A 25043-nucleotide genomic window follows, 5' to 3' on the forward strand; every position below is an offset into this window, starting at 1 on the left:
TCTCGCGTGATGTTAGCTAAGAGGAGGAAATTTAGTGTTTTGCAGGAAAAGGGCATACAGAGTTGAAGCTGGGACAGATGAAGAAAAGGCACCGGCCCGGAGCAAACCCAGAAGGTTCAATAAAGCTTTCCAATATATCAAGCAGCAGGGAAGCAGTCAGAAAACCATCTACTGGTGCACCTGGCAGGTGCATTAAAACTCATTTACTTCCATTCTACAACAGGAAACATGGTCACTATTTGGTGACTGGCATACTGGATTGTTGTTGCCTCTAGCTTTGCACACAAAAATCAATTCCAGTGTGGAAACGAACCCCAGTACGGCAAAGAGAGCCAGTGCTGTCAGCACAGAATAAATGATGCAGCAGCAGCGATAATACAACTTTTTTTTTCTGGAGAAAAGATGCTTATGAAAAAATGTCATTTCCTATTTCAGTACCGGTAGGTTAGACTGCAGGGAGACTGAATTTCCCAGCGCTCAATTACAAACTAACACGCTTATAAAGTTCCAGAAACACTTTATTTAAAAATGGAGTTGTAAATGCATATAACAAAATAACATACATAATAAATGTAACAAAAATAAATAAGGAGAACATGTTCATACAAAATAAGAACATAGTAATGCAAAATGCTTATTACAGAATGTAAAGGTATAAACGCCTGAAAGAACACAAACAGAACCTCGCATGAAGAGCCTGCACTTTTCATCAATCCTTCCAGCCACTTCCCGCGTTCCACTTGAGTCTGCAGAAAAATTATGTTCCCAAGCATTAAACAAAAGAAGAATTATGGCGATGGTTTGGTACACTCGCTTTTCAACACCTAGCTCTAGTTTCAATTTATTTTTGCCCTTCCGCGCCTTCTAAAACTTTTCTTGTAGCCTCTGTAAACTAGTGTAGTTCAGGCTCCCACAGTTAGCTGGAGCAGAGCATATCGAGTCACACATGAAGGCTGCTTGCTTTTAATTTTTTTAAAGAAAATACGAAATCCATTATACAACAGATTAGTGGTTTTGTTTTTACATCTCTACAAAAAAAGTTTTTGCATTTTTATTAACTGGTCCAACTTCTACCGACTTCTGAAAGCCTGTACAATTTAAAAGTGTACAGAAAGTAGTTTTTTTTAAAACAAATGTCATATAGGATTATTGCTGAAATATTACAAGACCATTTCATAAAAGCTGCAAAACTGTATCTTTAACCTTAATATATAGAGACTGATGCAAACATAGGAAAATTCCAGTCTATTAGTTACATTTAACAGAAATAACATTCCTCCAAATTACAGTGTTCTGGAAATACAAAGTAATTTACTTTTACTTTTTATTATTATTTCCAAATGTTAAGTTACTGGGACAACTTATAAGGAAAATAGGCTTATATAGGAAACTTTAAATAGACTTGCTTTTCAGTGGTATAAGCAAAATGTCTACGTTAGCAGTTGTCTTCCAGAATCCTTTTAAATATGTAAGACAGAGACAGCTTTACTAGCAAGACTACAGGAAAATATACAGAAGCAAATCAAATCATTTGCTTGGGAGTGCATCTATTGATCAAGCAAATTATGACAACTCTATTTCCAAGTCCCCTAAAGAAAATCTTACATCTCGTGGTGATTCCAAGGAACAGTAATTTCTTCTGTAAGCTTATGCTGCATTTGAATTGGTGAGAGCCCATTTGCCTCAATATGCTTTAAAATGTCCCACAGTGCTGTATGTTTCAATTTGTTCCCTCGTTTCAACAAACATTTGGACAGAAATGATATGAAATACTTCTACTTTCATTAACATCAAAAAGACATTTGAAGAAGATCAAAAAGTGCCAAATAGTCCTTTCAGAAAGTGGATTAAAACACTGCAGTGATAATACAAGCACAGTATTATCAGTTTTCTATGTACACCAAAACACTGCTTGCTGTTTATGGATATCGATATGTTCATCTATCACTCCCAGCAAATCTTAGTGCAAACATAATATGTGAACTTTGTAAACCCCAAGACAATTTACGCAGCAACAAGTTTATATAAATCACAGAACTGTTGTGGAGATTTTCCGCACACAAGAACGAATGCTTTCTGAAATCTGTCTTACCTTTTGCAGTAATTTGTCATTGCAGTCACGGATAATGTTTCCTATATAAATCATCTAATTCAGAATCAAGTGTTCCAACAGTTCTGTACAAACTTTAGTGGAGGAAGTCCATTCATTAGAGCAGCTTGGCAAAGAGATTTGGGGTTTCAGTAACATTAAATTTTAGACTGCTTGCATGGCTTTTTAAAAGAAATAAATCTATTAAGGGAAAACTGCTGATATAAATCTTTTGCAAAGCACACAACCACAAAGGGCAAACCTGCCACAATCTGCTTTCCTACACTGGTATCTATGCATAACTTTATGATTTTAAAAGGATTTGTGTGACAATCAAAGCATCACAGTTAAAGAAAACTGGTTTAATAAAACAACTGCTGTTTGACCAAGCCTTTTTTTTTTTTTTTTTTTTTTTTTACATTATAAAACCAGTATTATAATTTTTCCTTTTTTTTCCTAAACATTCCACATGAACGGTTTTTGTATCAACCACGTGATGTCACTCATGCAGGGTGGCATCTTCCTCTTCCCCATCCGGGTTAAATCTGTTGAAATGTATGCTGAAATCCGACTCTGATTCAGCATTTTCAAATTCACCTGCGACAGGGGCGGCGGGGCGGAGAGCCTGAGCTTCGGGCGGGCAGTTTGGCTGCACTTGAGGGCGGCTACTTTGGGTAACGGGACTCGACTTCGGCTTCGGCTGAGCTGGCAAGATGGGGCTGGCGAATCCCAAGTTGCTCAAAGCATCCAGGGTACCATCAGGGTCGATCATAGCATTAATTGCTAAGCAATTAAGAAAAGATGAAAGGCATAGGGAAGAAACCATAAAAAATACAATTTTTTTTTTGTTACTATAAAATACACAAAAATCCCATTCTCAAACTTATTTTTATGATGACAGTCATGAGCTTTTACATGTGTTGCCATTGCAAATGAGTGGTGTATCCAACATGTATGTAGCTGATACATATATTTTAAAGCATTTACATATACTGAAACTTTAGATGAAATGAAACTGCACAAAATAAACCTTGCCTCATGTTAGAACAGAAAACAGTGATGACAAGCAGTCTACAATGAGCTTATAAGGACTGAAAGCTAGGATTTTTAGTCATGTGTGAAAGGGGCTTTCTCTCTAATGTTACTGTTATATTATGCTTCATTCCTCTCCCCCACCCCCCAAATATCCGTAGCTGCTAATTCCATGATTGAATGAAATCTGTATACAACAGCGGTCATTTATCCTTTTAAATGCATAACACTTACTGTCCTCCCTCTATACAGTGAGGGCAAACTGAAGCACCTGGCACATTTTCATTTTACTACACCATTAACACATTTGTCACATTTAACAGAGCCTCTCTCTTTTTTATTTCCCAAAATGTACTAACACCTATTTGAACACCACTGTGTACACAAGGAAATGATTCAGCCTCTTTCTCTGGGCCTTATTTCTTTGTTATGTTCTCTAAACACAATATAATTTGTAATAAATTAACATTTTTAAATTATAGCTGAGCATGAAACTAATACAAGTTTGTCTCTAAAGGTGGCTAATGATTCCTTCTGAAACATTCTATTGTAAGGTGTTTTGTTGTATGATTAAAACTGAATACTAAAAATAACAAATGAGGAAATTTACAACAAATACAATAATGATTATATATAAGCATGGACCAGTAATCCATTCAACCACACCAAATTAAACAATGAACTAATGCTAAACAATACAGAAATAAGACTGCAACTTCTTTTAAAAATATACTCAGTTTTTAAGTTGATTCTGAGAGATGGAATATATGTCTAAATAGCAGTCTTTGTGAGCACAACATAATTCTTTCCATTTTATACACAGATAAATTTTTAGATGACACAAAGTAACTTGTCAATTTTGTAGTCTGTGGGCTGCACCGTATCAAACAGTGGATTTACTCGTGTGAAAGGACAGTGTCAAGGGCTAATTCTAAATTTTCACGTTACTGTATCAGATATAGTTTGGGGTTTTTTTTTGAGATTTCCTATAGATTATGGTCCCAGTGCATTCCTTATACTGAATTGTGCTACACATGAGGGTTTTACTGATGTGCAAAGACTGCTTAATAAATCTCAGGATTCACTGTGACCTACTCATCAATATTTACCCACAAAACCAGTTATATTAAGAATGTTTCACAAATAATTCCTTTGGGATTCTCTGGGCTATTTTAGTTTTAGTTGAGCCTTTTCTCACTTTTATAAAAAATATCATCGTGCTTTGGTTTTAAAATAATTCAGTGTTGTTTCTTTACCAAATGTGTCAGGTATGTTATGATATTATATATATTACTGATTCCGTGAATATATTTTATTAAAATGTGAAAACTTTGTTTCATGATATAGATATATACAGAGAGATATATGTTAAAAAAAAATTAAAGCAAGCAAACGCAGAAGAGAAAAGTGAAAAAAGATTTGTACCTTGCAGCTGTTTCTCAACTCGTTTCAGTTCCTGTAAGATTGACGATATCTCCTAGGAAAGAAACAAACATGTTCATTAAGGAAAAAGAGACTCGAACTACACATCAGTAGTAAATGATCCCTGTCCCCAGCCTTTGCCATCAGCTATCTGCATTGTCCTCCCAGCGTCACGGTGGTGGCCCAGCCATGTCCACCACAGGTCCCGGGTGGTAGCGCTGAGGCTGGACGGCCCCGGCGCCCTCAGCTCGCCCCTCCGGCCGATGGCTGGGGTTAACACACCTCGCTCTGCCCCAGCTCACCTGCCTGCCCTGCTTCTTCTCAAGCACAGACCTACAGACACCACGGTTCTGTAGAAATGGGGCACAGTAACAGCAAAGCTTTAAAGACAAGTTATGGTACAAACCCAGGACCGATGAATTAGGGTGCTTCACAACTGCGTTCAGATGTGAGAACAGTAAGGTGACTGCACTGGGGTTTTGTCTGCAGCCCTTGGTGCCTTGTGCCCACGGGACCTTGCACAGCACACCAGCGCTGGGTCCTCAGCACTCCTTTGCCTGACCGATTATTCTTCTCTGTGCTGCACTACTTCCTAACACTGATGAACCCACGGCAACACACCCAGAAACACAGCAAACATTAAACGCACCACATCTTAAATGGTAAACGTGTAAATCCTACAACTGAAGGATCCTACGCTGAAGAATACTGTTAATCCAGCTGTGGAGGAGAGCTATCAGTGGTCTTCAAAAAATGGAGAATTTTCAAAGGCACCGATTTCAGAAACCCGTTTAACCCTTTTCACAACCCCCTTCTGTACCAAGTAATGTGATTTTTGTGGGTGGCAAAGAGTTCGATTACCCTGGGTTTTACAAAATCATTCTCTTCAAGCAGATTTCACATCTGAACTGGACATAAATGTCCCAAGGACAAAACAAACATCAGTTACAACTGTCCTCTGTTAACTTTAGTAACATCCTGTGGTAAAAACAAACACTGCATCTGAACAGTATGTTGCTCTGAAAACTGAGCAGAAAACTTGAAAATCCATGCATAGACAAAAATAGCCCGCAGATTTTCAAACAATGCAAGATGCTTTAATGCACTGAAAAAAATATTTCTAAAATGCTAGGCTTAAGAAGAAATGTACAACTAATCATTTTCTTTTTAAATGAATGCCTTAAACACCCATATTCGTGGCATTTAGAATACGAAACACTAAATTCTGATCTTATTCTGGAAATGGAAAAACTCCTTATATTATACTTCTAAAATCAGAAACTTCTATGAGTAACTTGCTTAATTTAACTTAAAAAAAAACCCCAACAACTGTCAGTGTATCTATTAAATTGTAACACTCAGTTAAAAACGGTTGCTCTTAAAAAAATATCCCATTTTGCAGAAATGATGGGCCAAGTTTTTAATACTTCCAGGAAAAATCAGTCTGGATGAGTTTAATAACTCATGATGAGGTAACAGAGAAATGTTAGTCAGTTCAATGCCAGAGGAAACATGTTCACATTTTGTTTCTGAGCAGCCCTGTACAAAGTACGTGAGATTTCTTTCCCTCAGCAAAGAAAACTGCCTCTGCAAGTTGACATTCTTAACAGCACAATACCCCAGACGGGATAATGAAGCTAGAATCTCTGTCTGCTCCCACAGGCAGAGATGTTTTTCAAACTATGCTCTGTGTTTAGAAGCAGAGAAGCAAACTAGGAACCAACATGTGTGCTCTGCTCCTTCACACCGTCACACAGCCTGGCCATGAAATGGCCCTAATTAGGCAGGGGTAGAAGGCTACATGGATCAGCTGTAGTGGTCGCTGGTATCTTACAGTTATAACTTCCACACAAAATCAACATTATTATTTTTCACTGAAGAGTGCTTTTATTGCAATGTCTCTACAGATCGTTTTCATTCACATACAGCAAAATACAACTGTTTCTCTAAATAATCAGCACTAATAGTAAAGTATAAATAATCAGTAGGTAAAGCAGTCTTTAGATTGTAAAACAAGCTCATTTAAAAGTAATTCCACATTCAACGGTTGTTATCTTTTGGTTAACAAAATTACTGATGGTCTATATATAGTCTGAACCCCTTCTAATGCCGGAAAAAAACCTTTTAAATAATTTTGCCTTTACATCATTGACAATAACACATTCCTCTGCTGTTTATTTAGAAATTAGGTAAGAGGAACAATCAATCCCAGAAAAGATAACTATTCATACCATGCTTGATGTTTTCACAATAGGAACTTCACTTTCCGCTCGCAACTTATTTTCAATTTCTTCCCAATTTCTGTCTTTGTCCTTAAATAATATTCTAGAAGAAAGAAATTCAAAACCACTGTTTAAAATAGACAGAAATGAACAAACTAAAACTGAAAGATTGGGTAACACAATACATGAAAGCAGCATAGGGAGAACTGAAAAAAAAGTAAAATCTGAAATATTGAAAACTGACAGAAGCCAACCACACAGTTTAAATTTTCAGAGAACCAGACAGGGTTTCAGCAGTATCATCATTATTGACATTAAAATGGCAAATATTTGCTTATGGTGTTGAAAAGACACAGCTGATTCTTTCCTCCAGTAATGAGAGGGGTTTTTTTGTTTATTTTTAAACATCCAGCTACTTTACAGTAGTCAGAGAATTTCCTATTAAACACTGCATTTTACTAAAATCGCAAAGTGTAAGAGAAAAATTAAGTGGTAAATAAATGCAACTCTTTTACATTTGTGTTTTATATCAAATTAATGAAAAATAAAACCCTTCAGGAAACAAAAGAAAAATGCATTTCACGGAAGAAGCTCTCATTGAAAAGTCTCAACATGTAAATTGTATATACATGGATTAATTATATTAGTAAAGAAGTCACTTCTATTATTTGTACAACCCCAAAGCATACAATGAGATTCTCCTTTTTTTATGTTTTGGTTCCCCGCTGTGATAAAGCTTTTGTTTTCATTGTCTTATCATAAACATAATTTAAACTGCCTACATTTGCACAACTGGGAAAAAAAAAAGGCATGTGCAGATATTTAAGGTCTGGGTATTAATTTTTTAAAAAATTGACAGCATGATGATATAGAGAAGTCCAAATTTACTTGTTCTTTAATTGGTATTTCAGAGTTAGAAGTACCAAAATAGCTGCAGTAAAACTGCTAATCAAACAAACAAACCAATTTAAAATCACGAGTGAAAAGCAGTACATTTAAACACGTTTTTAGTGCAGGTAGGTCTCTTGAGAAAATAATTTTTAAGGTGGGAATTCATGATACCTCGCTTATAAAAACTGAGAATTTGAAAGCAAGCTGGGAGACTTAGACTGCATTTCTGTTCGTCTTTGCTCAGTTATTTATACCCTACGGAAAATTCCACTCTCTACTATTACCCTGTCAAGAAAGCCTAGTTTTTCAAGACATGTACCCTGTCTTATCAGTACATAGATGTTCACAGACAGCCCATCCAGAAGCTGCTTTAACTCTTCTGTCCTTGAAGTCCTCACTTGCTGCTGCTTCAGAACATGTTTTTGTTGTGTATTTCTCTAAGAGGGGGAGCGCTGCTCTCATGACACAATGTCAAGGGATTGAGGCAAATGACCATTTCTGCAAGCGACTTTAGTGTAGTCATGTACAAAGCATGCAAAGACTGAACATTAATACATACATACTCTTCTTGGAAAAGGAAAAAAAAAAAATCAAAAGTAATTAAACCAGTGAACAAAACACAAAACACTTTGTGGCTCCAAGTCCTGTCATAATCCTGTAACAAACTGGATCGTCAGAGGTCTGTTGTTCTGGAAGGGAGTGCAAAAGCTTGCAAAGCCATACAACTGCACATTTGGATACCAGAAAGTCCAATTACCATGGAAAAAATTAAGATTTGCCTAACACTGCTGATTTAATTTTATTTATTAAATAAATAAAAAGCAGAGCCACTTAAAGCCTCCACAGGATCACACACTGAACACCAGGCAACTCCTGGAAATATTTGGATTCAGTATACAGGGAATCATATGCAGCCATACTTTCTGTATTTTAATAAAACTTATCACACTGGAAATCAGCAGGAACTAGAAAACAAGGCTTTATTTAGCAGTAAATATCACTAGTAGGGAAAATATAAAAGTTGTCACATTGTGTGGTTTTTTTCATCTACCTTCTTGCTCACATTATACTAAAATACTTCTGTCTATGCATGTGATTAATGCCTTCGCTTGTGTATGTGTTTTCAGTCTTAAAGACTCTTTTAGAGATAATTTTTTACTTATCTTTTACAATTTGAAATCTTTCCATTTCATAGGTCATTTTATTTAAAAAAAAAAAAAAAAAGGAGGAAAAAAATGAAAGCAGTAATTTAAACAATGTTATTATTTCCACTATAAAGTGGACAGGCCAATTTGGTTTTGCTATATTTTTAGGAAGCCTATTTCCTTTTTACATATTTTTTTTTCAATTCTTAATTTAGTACATTTTTACCTCCTGGGGGGTGTTCATCTCTGCCTCCTTTGCTCTTCTCCCTTGTAACCATACTCTTTATATTAAAAGAACATATTTTTAAATGCCTGCCACCTTGTGCTCTTGCCTTTCCCTGCTTTCTGGGGCAACCCTGCCTGAACTTTCTTATTTGGTTGTGCTCAGTCCCCATTTTTTTTTCATTGCACATTGCAGGATGCACAGCGAAACACACAGACTGACAAGTAGTGCCTGCACTGACCTAAATGCTTTGCCTACATTTTGCCTGACTGCAGAGGTACTTGCCTGCTACAAAGCAAGGCCATAACAGTGCATTCACATCACAGAGTACTGATAAAACCATGTAGGTCTTCTCACTGCAAAACTTACTTACCTCTTCCCCCCATAATCTCTGAAAATCCCTGCAAACTCATTGTAACATATGAAAGACAGAAAAGCAAACAAAACTGCGTATCTGCTTCCTACAAAGCCACTACAGTAATTTGTTAGCAAAGAACAGGTTACAGGATACATGGCAAGGATGCTGCAGGATTTTTTAATATAACGTAGTTTCTGTATACCAGCAGGTAGGAACCTGACTGATTATTCAAAATCATGAATAAAAATAAATCATAATAAAGGAACTTAGCAATACTTAAGCTATGACCTTATCCTGAAGCAAACTGCACATAGGATTTGGTGAAAGGAAAGAACCAGGCATTTGAATCTGGTTCAAATTTGAACACTGTGCTAGGACTCGGGGGAAAGAAAACCAGTTTGGCCAGCACTGGGAGAATCTAGCCAAGGAATACAGCATCAAAGGTTCTCTCAATCCTATTTCTTAAAAACGATGACAGAATTCAGTGGAATTAGGAACATTATCTATAAATTAGAAAACAGAGATGGCAGTGGGGAGGTGGGGAAGAAACTGGTCAAGCATAGAAGTTATATATTTCCTTTTGTCCTCATACTAATTCATTTTCATGGCTGATTTCAGCATATTTTAATTGCTGATCTGCTTGTCAAGAATGACCGAGAATATTTATGTGCTTAATATTTTAGCCAAAGCAAAACCAGTCTTTTTGCAAAGCTAGTTACTGCAACTGAAGTATTACAGACAGAAGAGTGCTCACAATCACAGCAAGCACATCCTTCTCCATGTGGACCCAGACAGCAAGGATACCATTTGTAGCATGTATGATGTAATTTGTAAGGGCCATCATTGCCCTATGCTGTCTGTGCTCTTGGGGGAGAGGTTTACATTGGTCAACAAGACAGTCAGGCTTACTTTTATTGGTGCCTCTAAAAATTTCTCCTCTCCTTTCATGTTCAAGTACTGTGGGGAAAAATACGCAACTGCTAGCTGGAAAAACCCCAACTGAGTCTCACTGCATCTGCTCTGGGCACAAATTTTAACTGGCTTAACTCCAGTAAAAGGAATAGAAGTACACCAGTTGGCTGAACTCATGTACATCAAAACAAAGCTGAAAAAAAGTCTCTAACAGGTCCTAGCTGCCTTATATGCTCTCTAAAATGCAGTTCTAAAACGATTGTTGTGTTTCTGATTGAAAATACTAATGACATTATGAATAACATCCTATTATTCAAATCCATTCTGAGCAGCAGGAAAAGGGAGTTTTGATCACAGCTCTGGGGAATAAGTAAGTAATTACTTATTAATGAAAGTTTCTCCGCTGTATTTTTGTAGAAATAAGCAATGACACTTTCTTTAAATGTATATAAAATGTTTATAGGTATGCTTATGTTTATAATACCATACATGATCACATCGTCATTACATTCATTACAATGTAGCTGACTTACCTTTTAAGCTCAGAAAATCAAGCAGAAGAGCGTAAGACTTGATTTTATAGTTACCTGCTTTTCTCAGAATGAATTCGCATACATACCTTTGTTTTAACTCACTGTACTGAACTCAGTTTTTTTATGTTAAGTAAACTACAGCTGCACTAGCAACACATTTACAGATTGGAAACTACAGATCCAAGAAAAATCAGCATGATGAAAAAAGTAGAATATCTATTATCTACTGCTTCTGAGGCATTTTAAGACACATATTATCCTAGATGCCTACCACAAATAAGTCAGTCAATAAGCAAGATTCTTGCTCCAATGATGCAGCTTTAAAAGGAAAAAAAATATTGGTAAGCAGAGTTCCTTACGCATGTCACTGTATTTTCCTGAAGAATTATGCTCAAAACAAAACTTAAAGTAATATTACGTTTCTATTTCCAAATTTCAAATGCCTTTTAGAATGACTTTCAAAGACTGGTCATGCTTAACTACCTCTTTGCATCTATTTATTTTCTCATTTTTTGAGATCAGCTATTAAAGTAAATGACAGCATGCATGCAGATGTTGATTAAACTTGAACAAACTTTTGCATAATTTGTAATAAATTTTGCATAATGAAGCTGTTCTCTGTTAATTTGGCACAGCTTTTGAGAGCAACCATATTGTACACCTGCATTTCACAAACTCATTTGTATCTGAAATTTACATAGCAAAAGACATTTATGTCTTTTGTTTAATGACATTTAAATAAATAGTATGATACATAAAAGAATGTATCTGGGGAAACCAAAGAGGGAGAGGCAGCAAACAGCGTATTTCCAATCCTGCAGCCCCAAAACGGTGAGCTGGAAAACCAGAAGTGAGATGAATGTCAGTGCAGGACTATGTCCCAGGGTACCAGAAATAAGGTACTGACAAATGTTACCTGTACCCCACCGGTAAAAACAACACACAAAAAGCTTAGAACAGAAATAATAAGACTGGGCTTAAGGCTTTTAAAGACTTGATCCTTCACATGAAACTCTTCCTACTAGCAATAGCAGGGCTAGGAAATGAAGATAACTTACAGTTTTTACCGATTGATATAGATAATTTTTTCTTCTTGATTTCTACGGTCAAGTCTTTTTTGGTACTCCTATGAGAACACAATCTTCAGAAATGTTAGTATTTTGGTTACACTAGTTGCATCACCCTATGCTGAAATAAATTTGTGATTTGGTGATTAATGTGTCACTCATCTAGGATTTCAATATCTGACACTTCCTAGACAAGCTGATCAATTACAGACCTAATATTTTCTCACATTCAGAAAATTATACATGAAGTGCAGCCAGATTATTTTTAATGGACTCAATTTTCAAGTTTAACTGCACAAAGTCATTAAAAAGGACATGTGAATTATTACAGCCTTGAACTTTGTATTTAGAATTTTCATTTATTCCTGTCAACCAAAGCGGTCACCAAATGGTTGTATACTCGCTCATTCAAGTTAAATGGAACTGCTGGTAGAGCAATATGTTAGAATTTTTGACATGCTTGCACTTCCTGTTAGCTACTATGACATTTTATGCAGGAACATCTCTATCTAATCTAACTAAACTATTTAGTTTTCCATAGAAAACCCCAGATGGTTACATCTGTTATTTTAGATTTAAAACTCAATAGTGACCACCTCGTCTCTAGAGCAAGTTCTTTTTCAGAAACTGCTCTCCTCTGTCCCATTTGTTTTTCTTCCTAAAATGGGGGATGCCCACAACAACTTGGCAAGCATACAGGACTCGGTTTTACAGTTCAGCAACATTTCAAATATATATTTTAAGGAAGGGAGTTTTACAAGACTTGCATAGAGGTCATGTAGATTTTGCACAGCATTTGCATGTGTTGGAACAGCTCCTCTGCTGGAAGTATGACGGACGTTTTTCTGTCCATGTAAACTTTGTCGATATAATCATGGAATCGTTTAGGTTGGAAAAGAACTTGAGATCATCAAGTCCGTTAACCCAGCACTGCCAAGTCCACCACAAAACCATGTCCCTAAGCACCGCATCTACGAGTTTTTTAAAAACCTCCAGGGATGGCGATTCCACCACCCCCCGGGCAGCCTATTTCAATGCTTCACCACCCTTCCTGTGAAGTTATTTTTCCTAATATCCAATCTACTTATCTTCTTATAATGCGAAATACACACAAGCAAGAATGGAAAAATTATTCATCCCAAACCTTTCTGAATGCTAAAAAAGCCATAGGTAACATTGCTTTTTTAAAACACAGGTTTCTACTAAATACACAAGCTCTATCTGTATTGTACGGATCTCTTCTATGAGTAGGAATGCTGATGAGAGCAGACATTTTCAGCAATAACAATGATTTTTAAAAGCCCACCTGATTTTGCCAGCTGTTTTGTCTATGGATTGTCTTATCTTGCGAGAAAATTGGAAGACTGAAGACAACAGCAAACTGTCCCCCATAACCTGCAATATTTTTTTAATACAAAAGCGTATTATTAGTTTAATGGAAATTAAATACAAACAATTCCATATATTTTGAAATCATGCTTGTGTTCTAATTAGCATCACATATAAACAATCATATTTGAAATTTTTGCAAATTTAATAGTATACAAATAATCTTTTCCAGTATTAATGTCACCTGCTACAGGTAAGAAAGTTAGTGTCTAGAATATAAAGTGGGGAGACAACTGTAAAAGCTTAATATATACACGTTACTATAGAGAATCCTATTGTGTACTCACTTCATCTCTGCTCCAAGTCCTTCTCCGGGTAATTGTAGGGGGATCGAGGGCATCTGTTAGCTGAGGTCTAGCATCATTAGGGCGACCATTCCCCTCTGGTGGTTTGGCATGCACTAATGGAGGAATTTTTCTAAAATTGAGACTTTCATCAAATACTCTGTCAACCAACTGGGGGTGTAAAAGAAAAATGCAATTTATGAAACCTACTGGATACATGCAAAAATAAGATTCACATTTTTTCCTTCTGAAACAGTTTACAAGAAGTCTATCAAATAGAAATCGTTCTGTTGCCTTGTATAGTATAAAATGATGCATCTCTTATGTAAGATTACCTTGTAAAAAGGAATATATTTTTTTCCAAATACCAGACATACGTAGCAAAATTAGAACACTCCACGGAAATTTTGCTTATAGGCAGCTAACATAATAGTTACCTATAAACTGGTACCGAGTAATTTATTCCTTTGATTAATGGAATATATCTGTGGAATTAAGTACAGTACTATCAAATTTAGGTTTTTTTCCAGATTAATCATAGTGTTACAGAAACACCTATATGTAAAGGAGATACTGCCACCTGCAGTATGTACATGCTGTGCAATATTTCTTTTTAAAGAAGAAAATAATTATTTAGAAATATAAAGAGTGACCTAACTGGATCTGAGAAAATGAGCACTTCATTAAAGTTCAGCCCTAAGTCCATGAGAATTAAACCCAAAATCTATGTCAGAGCAGTTATAATTTTTTCTGAGTACCCAACTCACAGATTTCTTAGCACTGTATATATCTTTTTTTCCACAGAAAAAGACAGTATTATACTAAACACAGTAAGATAATGTATTAACCAAACTTTATGCACAAAAAAATGAATAAACACATTTTGAAAGAAATACTATGAAGAAAAAAATGCAGTAAACATTTACAACGTATTAGGGTGAATTTTAATATGGTAGAAAGTGATGATTTAAATTCGGATTAATGTGTTTACCAGCATTAGACCTGTGATGGTTACTAGAACAAGTTAGTCAATATATTCATAGAACAGCACACCAGAGAGAGTCAAAGAAAATAAGAATTATTAGAAGCACAAGGCAAACTTATTTCAAGGCAGTTTTTGACAACGTGGTTAAGAAAATCTGAAGTTATTGTTAACTGACGGTACCTAAGTATTTCAGTGTTCAGAAGATGAAACTTTTACGTCACCTGTGAAAAGAGGGACTTTTTTGTTTTTAATAGCTATGCAAAGTGTTAAATGTATACATTTATATATACTGTGCATACACACTAGTACCTTTAAGTGCACTTAGATACTATCCAACTGTATCTAAGGCTACAGGCAAGCAAGAAACAAATAACTATCTTGTCCTATGTTTCGTGGAAAAAAAGAGACAGACAGATAGTATGCATTCTCTTGACAAGCTGTGTTCATAGAATAATTTGTGTTGTGTGTTGAAATGTAAAGGAACTTTAAATCAAAAAACAATGTAGAGATCATGCACACGGGTTGAGTGAAAATAACTAAAAAAGGCTATGCAAAATGCTAAAAGCAAAAGAAATAAAGAAAAGGAAGAACCTTATGCATTTCTCCATGAAGATCTCCTACCTCTTCTCTAGTGTCTATGGCAGAGCCAGGGGTGGTGGCAGCAGTGCTTACTGTGGTACTGGGGGCAGTGCCTGATGAAGTCACTGAATCTATCTCTCCTGCTACATCGTTGATCTCCCGTGCGATGAGAGCCAGATCTTGACTGATCCTAGTAATAAAGAGAGAGTTACGTTCTCCCCTACAAAAACTGCTGGAGCAGTAGAGCCCAACCTGAAGCCTTTGAGCTTTTAAGTTCTAGTTCCTGGTAACTGTGCTATGAAAATATGTATACCCTTCCAAATGGAAAGTTTATTTGTAGAACCATAAAAGCAGATTTTTAACTGGAGTTTTAATAACATGCCTTTCTTTTTAGAGGAATAAGGTAGGCAACCTCAAAAGACAGAGCATCCTGTTTTCTTTCTATCCCAGGCAGAGATGGGTGCAACATGCAGTAAATCCAACACATGGGATGCACTGGAAAGATGCTGAAAACACTGCACAGAGTGTACATGCAGTAGATCTGAAATGTCCAGAACCCATTTATTTTATACCTCAGTTTATTGACTTGCAAAGAACTTTTTCAGGACTTCGTATTATCTAGCAGCCCTGCAGCTTGCTCAGATCAAGCTGCTTTTGTGCCTGAAATTCTAGACCAGTATGTTAAATCCTCAAATCTAATCAAGACAAGCTTTCTAGTTGGAAAAATAGAATGTGCCTGTAAACCTGGATATGACAGCACTACACAAATGCAGCTGAATTGTCAGCTGAAGATTCTTTTTTCTTTCTTCCGATCTGCCACATCAAAAAATATCTCTGCTCTGTACTCTGCTCAGCATAGGGAGAAACCTTGCCTAGCTCTGCTTGTGCTACTTCTCCCCAGGGCACCCCAAAAGGAGGAGGGAAAAAAAAAAACCCAAACCAAAAGCAAAAGCTGTAAGCCCCTACGACTAACTATGGCACCCTGAACCTCCAGCTTGGATCAAGCAGTTCAGCAGACCTAGAGTTCAGAGCAACCCACCGAGTGGTCCCTTTTCATACTTCTGTCTGAGAGGACTGAAGGCAGAGAAGTCAACAGCACTAATTCTGCACCACCAAGGACTCTGTCAGCAGCACCACCTGCCACTTAAGTGGAAAGCAGCTGCACAGCCATCTGACAGTGATGTGCTGGCCAGCGCTTGTTAAAGGTGAGCGTCTTTCTGCTCCTCATTCGCTTTGCCATTAAGTCAGAAAAAAGGGACGCTGTTCACCTAGACATCATTTCAGACCAAGTGAGCAGAATTTAAACTAGAAAGGCAAACGGAGACATTTCCAGTCAAATTCCAACACTAGACTTTGTGGCTAACCATCAGCAACCTGCAACAATGTGCAAGCTTGTGCAGCTTGGACACGTGTAATTGGGATACAGCTGTAGAATAATCATGCAGCAACTAGCTGTGACTACTCAAGACAGTACTCCCGAATTCAAGCTATCAAAGACTGGAATACTAAAGCAGAAACCAAGTCAACTGCTCATTTTAATTAAAATATGGCAAGTACCTATTACTACATTAATTAACCTGATTACTATATCTTTGGGGTCAATTTTAGTTTATATTTTGTGTTCTTTTATATACAGATACACCGTTAAAACTCCAAGGTTTGAGCTAATATTCTAAGCAGTAGAGACACCAGAGCACCTACTTCCTTTATCTCTCACAACCATATCGCATTTTTTCTTGAACAGAGAAGTTGCTAATGATCCCGTTTGAATTTCTGGGACAAATTTTGGTATTTTATGAATATTTGTGAAGAAAAAGAAACCCAAGAAATTTCAATTATCAGTAAACCCTCCAGAAGACAAATGTCATCAAACACCATAATCAAAAGTTGTATCAATCAATTGAGACTTAACTCTCTATAAAAATCAGCAGTGCTTCAGCATGCCACAGCCACTTCAAATGAGTTCTTACAAAGCAATCAAACTTACATAAAATGTCAAATGTCTACAGAAAAATGAATTCAAATGAATCCTGAAAATATCATAATAAACAGCTCTAACATGGATGGCAAGCAATTTGTCAGACGATCACCACAGTCAAATGCTAGTCAAGCGAACAAAATCTGGAATTAGTTTCAATGTAGCAATGACAGTAAGCTATAGTCAGTACTAACAGGAGTTTCTGTATAGAAACAACATAGAGCACTAAACAAAAAGCACTATGAAAAAGAAAATTAGAAACCAGCTGGGAGTTGGGCCTGACTTTTCATAAATAAAACTTTAAGCTCATTCTATATTAATTTTTAGAAACACAAAGTATTGCTTAAGTATAAGGAGTATGTTTTGTATAACCAAGGACAAAAGACATAGGCTTTAGGTACACACGAGTTACTCTTGCAGCTGTAGGTTGCCTTGCTGACTTCTATCGCTTCCTGCATCAAAACTAGCAATCACACAAGGCAAATAAATTCAGGGAGGCAAAACTAAAATAAACCTCAAATTCCTTAACCCCCTCAACCTGTTGCAGGAAATGTCACTACTACATTGACTCAGTGAGCAGAGTCCTGCAGCTACACAGTCACGTAAGGGACAGGCAGCTTCCAATGCAAGGGAAGAGGTGAGAACACTGGGCTTGGGATGGGGAGAGCATGACCATCTCTTTCAACAGCCTGGAACTCTAGTTCTTATTTACCTGTAGTGAAAGGATACCCATAGCATTAGGAAGAAAACCACAGCAAAATAAGAAATACTTCTAAGATATCTGTAATAGCTCTGAACCGCTGGATTACCAAACAGATTTTTATGCTTATTCTACTATGTTGCACTTCCTGCAATGAGTGAGTTTATTTTGTAATACTTTAAAATCCTTCAATAAAATATATGTGAAGCTCCTGTTATTCTGAGGGTGTACATTCCCTCCAGGGAAAGTGGTTTTAAATTATATTTAGTTATTTCATAAAGTTTTTTTTTAAACATCTCTTTCCAATTTTCAAGTTTATTAACATCTGTAAATTGTAGAGTCTGTGAAAAGAGCAAACTGGGTCAGTCTTGGAAGACCCGTTGAAAGACAGTATGATGGTAACACGGATGCAATGAAAAGTTTGCCATATGGTCTCTACGCTACTTGCAGCTGCACAAATATTTTACGAAAAACCTGCCTTTACCGCTGCCTAATCTAAGCAGTTATTAAAAAAAAAAAAAAAAAAAGTCAAACCATTTTAATGAGAACTTATAACTATCCTTGTTGTAACAGCTCTAATCACAGTTGAAGGGACTCTTGATCATAGAGGCTGGACTAAGGGCTGGGAAAAAACCCAACAGGGTAGACAATGACAGAGGGGTGACTATGGCTGGTAAGGTAAAGGGAGCAGAGACACAAATTATTAAGGACAGATGCTACACTTGAAGCCAGGGGAGCAATACTGTGCATCAGTACGAGATATGGAAGCACAGGGAAGATCAACTAATGACTGGAGCAGGGGGATTCAGTCCGAGAAGCAGTGACAACAGATGACAGCACTCTGGCATTTCGCAGCTGCCGAGTGCTAGCCTTCTTAGTCTTAAAGACGCTCATCTAATGCAGCTTGTGTGAAATTTTACACACAGATTTGGCAATACCCACTTAGGCCTCTCACCACTGGAAATAAAGAAGCTGAAAAAGGTAGGGTAAGTATCTAGCCTTCAAAACAAATATAAAACCAGTGTCTAAATGAAGAAAATGGTAAGAAGCCCAAAGGAAGAAAAAATTCTGCAAACCTAACTACATCAAATAAGTTTAGAGTGAATTGTTAATTACTTCCAGTGTTGGTTTCTCCTACATGAGCAAAATGTACCAAGAAATTTTGCTTAAGTAGAGGCTCAAGCTGCACTTCTTACGAGGACGAAGTAATATAATACGGCTATCAATTTTTTTTTTTCACATAGACCAACGTTCCTCCCTATACCCACCTCTAACTTTACATTTATTATTCTTGAAATAATTATGTCATGATTTATCAAGATGCTATGAGATTTCTTAAAGCATTATCCCTTTGCACAGACCACACATAGAAAAACAAATGTGGAATAATATTATCAAAAAGAGGAAAACAAAAAAATAATTATGCACACTAAGCAAAACACAATGCTTTGCATCTCTGAGACCACAGTGTTAAGATTGATTTCACAAGGAAAACACTCTTCTTGTTTAGGCTTCCAACTTTAAGTTCTGTGAAAATGTTCAGAACCTGAACACTGGCATCTACGTTTTAAATAACATTTATAAACTTACATAGTTTCACTTATTTAGTGCAAGCTATTTGAAGTTTTCACTGCTTGGGTATTGAATGATATGGGAGTAACTGGTTACCAGAATGCAGAACTGACTACCTTTTCCTTGGTTCATTTGAAGCAGGGTGCTATTGGCAATAACGGAGGAATTGCTGTATTAATCTCAGGGGCTCACAACAAAAGAAATTATTTTTTTGATAGATATACATGATTTAAATCAGAAAACACCTAACATGAAAAAATGTCTAGGTAAACCGAAAATTAACAAGAGAACACGGTCTCTCACATTGCCAAAATCCTTTTTGCGCTGTCACCTATGCATTGATCTGAAACTTTACCTCAGGATGAACGTACAGGTAGTACAAAACCAGACCTACTTCAGCCTCAGCAAACAAAGCAACTAAAAGTGCTACACAGAGAGTATCTCTGCAAGTCTCGCTAATGGAACCAAAAGTTCATATTCTGGGATCTGGCTTTCAAAAGCCAGAAACGACTATCATTTTCCATCAGAAAGAGATGTGCTGGTAACCTGAGTGTTCTGTCGGCCAGTCTCATAAGAAGAATCTTCAATTACCCATTCAGTCAGAGAATGAAAACACTCGGTAGAGTGCTACTGAAAGTCCATTAGCTCTCTTTCTTCTATATATGTACCTGTGCAACTGGTTGGGTACAAATTTTTGTTATTTTAGAGGTTGTCTTTAACACCAACCTTGCTATTTCTTCTCGGTGAGCAGTCCAGTCACGAATGTAATCCTCCTGTTCCTTTATTCTGTGCTTGAATGTATTGCTACTTTGAACTGCTGTCCCAGTGCTCTGCAGTCGCGTGGTTTTCAGGGCTGGAGAGGTACGTAGACGGGTATGTTTAGGGGAATTACGGTTTGATCCGAATTCATCTTCTGAGGTGGAAGCATAATCTGTAGGAAAGCGCCTCCATCTTGCACTTACTAAATTAGTTTAATTATTAAAAAAGAAATATTATTGCATCTTTAATAAGAACAAGCATTTCAGTAACATCACAAAAATACACAGCTATTCATTATCAATCCCCAGATACCTCACAGAAGGTTTATTTACTACATCTTAAAAAGAAAGCTACAAAATTTGTGTTAAATAAAAATATTAATAAAAACATAAACCGGATGCTCTTTGTATAATGATGAGTGAAATAAGACATAAAAGCCAGTAATTGTATGAGAGCTCAAGCAAACTGTATTACAAAACAAGGGCCCAATTCATTAACATTTAAGTATATAGTCAGACGGCACTTTTTCTGCAGATTTTTTTCCCAAGTTTCATTCAAGTTTTACGTGACACAAAAAAAAAAAAAAAAAGAAGAGATGTGAAGGAAGGACGGAGCTGGCACCAAGCCTGGAATGCATGCTTACATAAGGAAAGCATAAAAATCCTAGATGATGCATTATGTATTTAGTTCGGGAAAAAATACGTTAAAATTAATACTGTGTTACAAAAATCAGCAGCACATCTACAAAAACAGCAGCCTCAGAGCAAAAAGCACATATTCATATATTCTCACATGTAGCACATAAAGCATATACAGCCATGTTGCTGAAGACAGCCTGAGGTATAGGAGAAGTGAAACTAAGTAGGAGGCTCTCATCCCCCTATGAACAACCAAACTCTAGAAAATACATAACAGATACGCTCTCCTGAAACATTCCCAGCAGGAAGAGATAATCACTAAGTGTGAAGGAATGCTCATCATGAAAACCTGCTAAATTTGTGCAGGGGATTTAGTCCCCTAAACTCATGGACATTCATGAGGCTCTGTAATTACTGCAGAAATTTTAAGAAGTGTGTGATCACCGCTTGGTAATTTAAAATAATACATTCAAGTAAAGTATTTATTTTCTTTAGTAGAAAAAAAATGCAAGAAGTAATTAATGATTTCTCCTGAAACACTGAAAAAAAATTACAAATGAAGTATCAATATGAATGTAAAAAATAATGAAAGTAATTTTTAGTTGAGAAAAGATTTGTGTAATGCTCTCAAAGATTACAGTATGTAGAATATGACATTGGTGTATAAGCTTACATCCCTTCCCTCACAATAATGCATTTTTAATCAATGAAAACAAAAATGTGCTTGTGTAATTTTTTCCAGGTTTAAATGTGGGCTTCAAATATTATTTTTTCTTAAGGTTCTAACTTTATTGAAGCAAATCAAAACGTCTCTCCAGTCACTTACTGTTCTCTTTTTAGAGGTTTCAAACTTGTTTTGATCTTAGGGAAGTAGAACATAAGCAGAAAAAGCACATTTCCCCACCAACAGCATGCAAGCAATGTGTGACTGACGTCCAAATAGCTTTATGAGTTGGGCCCACATTTTATCATCAACTTTTGTTTAAATTCTTTGTCCCAGTTCAAATTATATGCATCAAAATAAATATAAAATTTATCTTAAAATCTCTCAAATGAGTTAGTCCAGCAACTCAGCACTGTACAATGAGCATATGTAATCATATATTTAAAAACTAAAAACTGAATGAGAAGTGAAATATCAGAAACAGATTTGATTTCTAGTACTCTACCACTGTAAGTTTCAACATCAGGATCTGGGTCTGGGAGAAGCTTGGATTTCTCTGTGTACAAAATAGTGTTTTATCATGTTAATTCGTATTAAAACATTCAGATTAGAAGCATTTGTTGAAATAAAATAGACTGATGAGATTAGTCTTAGGTCCTCTTTTCCACTCACACTTTTTAGGAAAAGATTCTTACATTATACATTCAATCAAAAATACTGGATTTTGTAAAAGCTTAAACATTTCAGAGATACTAACTGAAATGACATCAATAATTGTCTACACAGTACCATAAAACCCCTCTATATTTTTAAAGACCATTCAATATTAAGGGCTTAATATGTTGTTTATATTATCAGTGGGTTTCTCATTAATATGAGGAAAAAGTTGTTGTAGGATTAACAGTAAGAATCTCTGTTGTATGGTTCATGACAAGCAATATCCAAGCACGTTTCGTATTAAGCTAGCTGTACATTTGCACGTTTTCAATACTGTTTATAAATTATGTAAATTGTCGTTACAGTTTATGTAGATTTCAGAAAGCTTTGTGCAATTAATTATCTCTGCCACCAAAGACTGTGAATATCAGTACCGGTAACTAGAAAATCCTCCAAAACACTGGCTGAAATAATCAGCAGATAAACCCAAATCGGTGACTACTCTGCAAGTGTAATGGGTTGACAACACCTTAAACTGGTAAGTGTCATCATTTGGACACCATAATCTCAATTTATCTCACATAATCTCAGATCACTTAAGATCTGAGGACAGACTTCATTAATTATATGCCTTATAAATTAAATCTACTCTCATTGATACATTTCCTTCTCAAGGTTCACCCATTTCAGAGATCCTGAAATTTGGTGCTCAGTAGTGTGACAATACTAAAGTGCAGTTAATAAGGGTTGCTGGGTTTTGGTGTTTTTTTTCCAGAGATACCTCAACAGCTTTGATCACCCTGTCTTGCTAGTTATTTGCAATGACAGCTAGGTCAGCAAGCCAGCAGAGCTGCTGAATACAACGGATCGTTCAAGGTCTCTCTGTTCTGACTCAATGCTTAATTTTACAGTTGCAGTTTAGCACTTTTGCAGTAGGTCTGGTCCTGTTCATTTTCCAAATACTTATCTCCTTCTGTAACATCATCTTCAATTTTCCTCCGCAATTGTGAAAAAAGGTCTCCAGTCTCCTCTGTTTTTATTGATGACACTTTACTCTTTGATGATTCAATGCCTTGATTAAATCTTTCATTGCTTGTACTACAAAATTACTAATTCTGCTTCACAGTGTTGCCAGTTATCAAGCCTCCCACCACAGAAACACTCTAGTAATTACTTTAATGTTGGTAATTTTCATCCAAGATGTTCCATTTATCTCCTTGCCCTTTCATTTAAAGGTAAGCAAAACTTAACAGAATCTTGAAATTATGGACTTGCTAATCATTCTGAAAATTTTAGTGCTATTATGTTGCAATTCATCCCCATGAAGTACAAGACAATAAAAAAAAGACAGTCACTACATCTTTTTTTGCCCCCTTTTTACAGGCATGTATATGTGAACATCCAAAACGATCGGGGAAATGCGGTGATAATTTTCTCTTTGGTAGACTGGATTTAAGAAGCAAGATTTTGCTGCCAATGTTTAGTGATCTACAGTGCGGTAAGGTTAACTAAACCTTGATGAGAAGACCCATGGAACATTTTCAACACTTCAATAGCAGCCAGTCTTCTGGTAAAAGAAAAAAAAAAACCCAAACCAAACTCTGTATTGGTAATGGTCATTAATTTTCCAGTCATTCTAGTCCAGGGACAGAAGAAAATGTATCGCTGTTAAGCCTTGATTAAATGTGCCTGAAGTAAAACACATTCAAAGAGTTGAGGCACTTTTGTCAGGCACTTCATTAGTAATTTCATAAGTGCTACAAGTGAATTGTTGACTTTTCTAGAAACAAAATTAAATTCAGGAATTATATGCTTTGGATCTGAAAGCTTCTGCTACGTTCCATTTTTATACACTGCATAGGAGTAACACATTTCTATTCAAAGATGTTTTAAATACCTTTAAGAATAAAATAATAAATAATATCGTTAATAACTTGATGTGTTGGGTAGTTATTAGCATGATTTCATAAAATGCTAATGGAAAAATGGCAATGTACTGAGTAGTGGCCTATATATAATAGGAGATATAGACAGATTTATATATGCACACACTTTTATATATACACTAGAAGATTATACAATTTTTAAAGCAATTTAGATTTACCTGAAGTATACTCTACGTATTCCAGTAAAAAAAAAAAAATGCAATAAGCTTACTGATACAGACAAAATCTGGAATTCCAAATCCTAAACAGCAGTAATAATTTTCTTTACTTACATAGTAACAAGACTTGGTTGATAATATTATTAAGCTATGATTTTGTTTTGAAAATACCTGACTTTTATTAATTTCTTTCAGATTTTTGCCTTTACATCGATACAGGCTTCTCCCTGGTTTTGATACATACACTGATAAAAGCTTTTTTTATGACAGAAGCAATTTCTAATGTAGATTTTTCTAACAATGGTCTTTTTAAAAATCCCTAGCTTATTATGTTGGATTAGCTCATGAGAGGATGGCATTTTTTCTTTCTTGAAAACAGGGTATTTTATACAAGCTACAGTAAACTCTGACTGTATAATGCAGGTAAATGAAATGACCATTAAACAGAGATGACCATGACAGACTAGTTGACTTGAGAAGAGAAAGATAGCCAGCACCCCTGCACAGAAGCAACAAACCACTTCAGTGCAGCAATGTGGGGCAAGTTTAGGAAGCATGCAATAGTTCACATGGACACAAAGCTCAAAACGCATATATAGTTTTGTGCAAAACACAAAAAGTAGTGAAGTGACAAATAACCTGGGGTTTACCTTTTCAGAAACCAGCAATATCATGATGTGAACTAATGTTAATTATTAAAGTAAAAATATAGAAGCAGTCTTAATTGATACTCTTCCTTGACCCAATGTTGCCACCTTTCAGGCTGCACACATCAGTTTAAAACTTTGATTAAAATTGAAGACATGCTACTTTTCCAATGATATTTTACAAGGCAAGACT

General features: G+C 36.1%; 1 protein-coding gene across 6 annotated transcripts in view; it reads right to left on the minus strand.

Annotated features, from left to right (window-relative positions):
- Positions 1-501: 501 nt before the first annotated feature.
- Positions 502-25043, minus strand: part of CEP170 (centrosomal protein 170) — a 102520-nt gene continuing 77978 nt past the window's right edge. For 3 of the 6 annotated variants that reach the window (XM_056344193.1, XM_056344192.1, XM_056344197.1), the window contains 7 exons: positions 20108-20342; positions 15144-15321; positions 13571-13738; positions 13201-13289; positions 6775-6868; positions 4547-4598; positions 502-2872 (listed from right to left, as the gene is read on the minus strand). In XM_056344193.1, coding sequence (XP_056200168.1) covers positions 2589-2872; positions 4547-4598; positions 6775-6868; positions 13201-13289; positions 13571-13738; positions 15144-15321; positions 20108-20342 — 1100 coding nt within the window. In that variant the 3' untranslated portion in view covers positions 502-2588. The remainder of the gene's footprint in view (positions 2873-4546; positions 4599-6774; positions 6869-13200; positions 13290-13570; positions 13739-15143; positions 15322-20107; positions 20343-25043) is intronic. The other 3 variants (XM_056344196.1, XM_056344195.1, XM_056344194.1) reach the window with 3 other exon arrangements.

This window comes from Falco biarmicus, chromosome 6, assembly GCF_023638135.1.
Source record: "Falco biarmicus isolate bFalBia1 chromosome 6, bFalBia1.pri, whole genome shotgun sequence".
Classification (NCBI taxonomy): domain Eukaryota; kingdom Metazoa; phylum Chordata; class Aves; order Falconiformes; family Falconidae; genus Falco; species Falco biarmicus.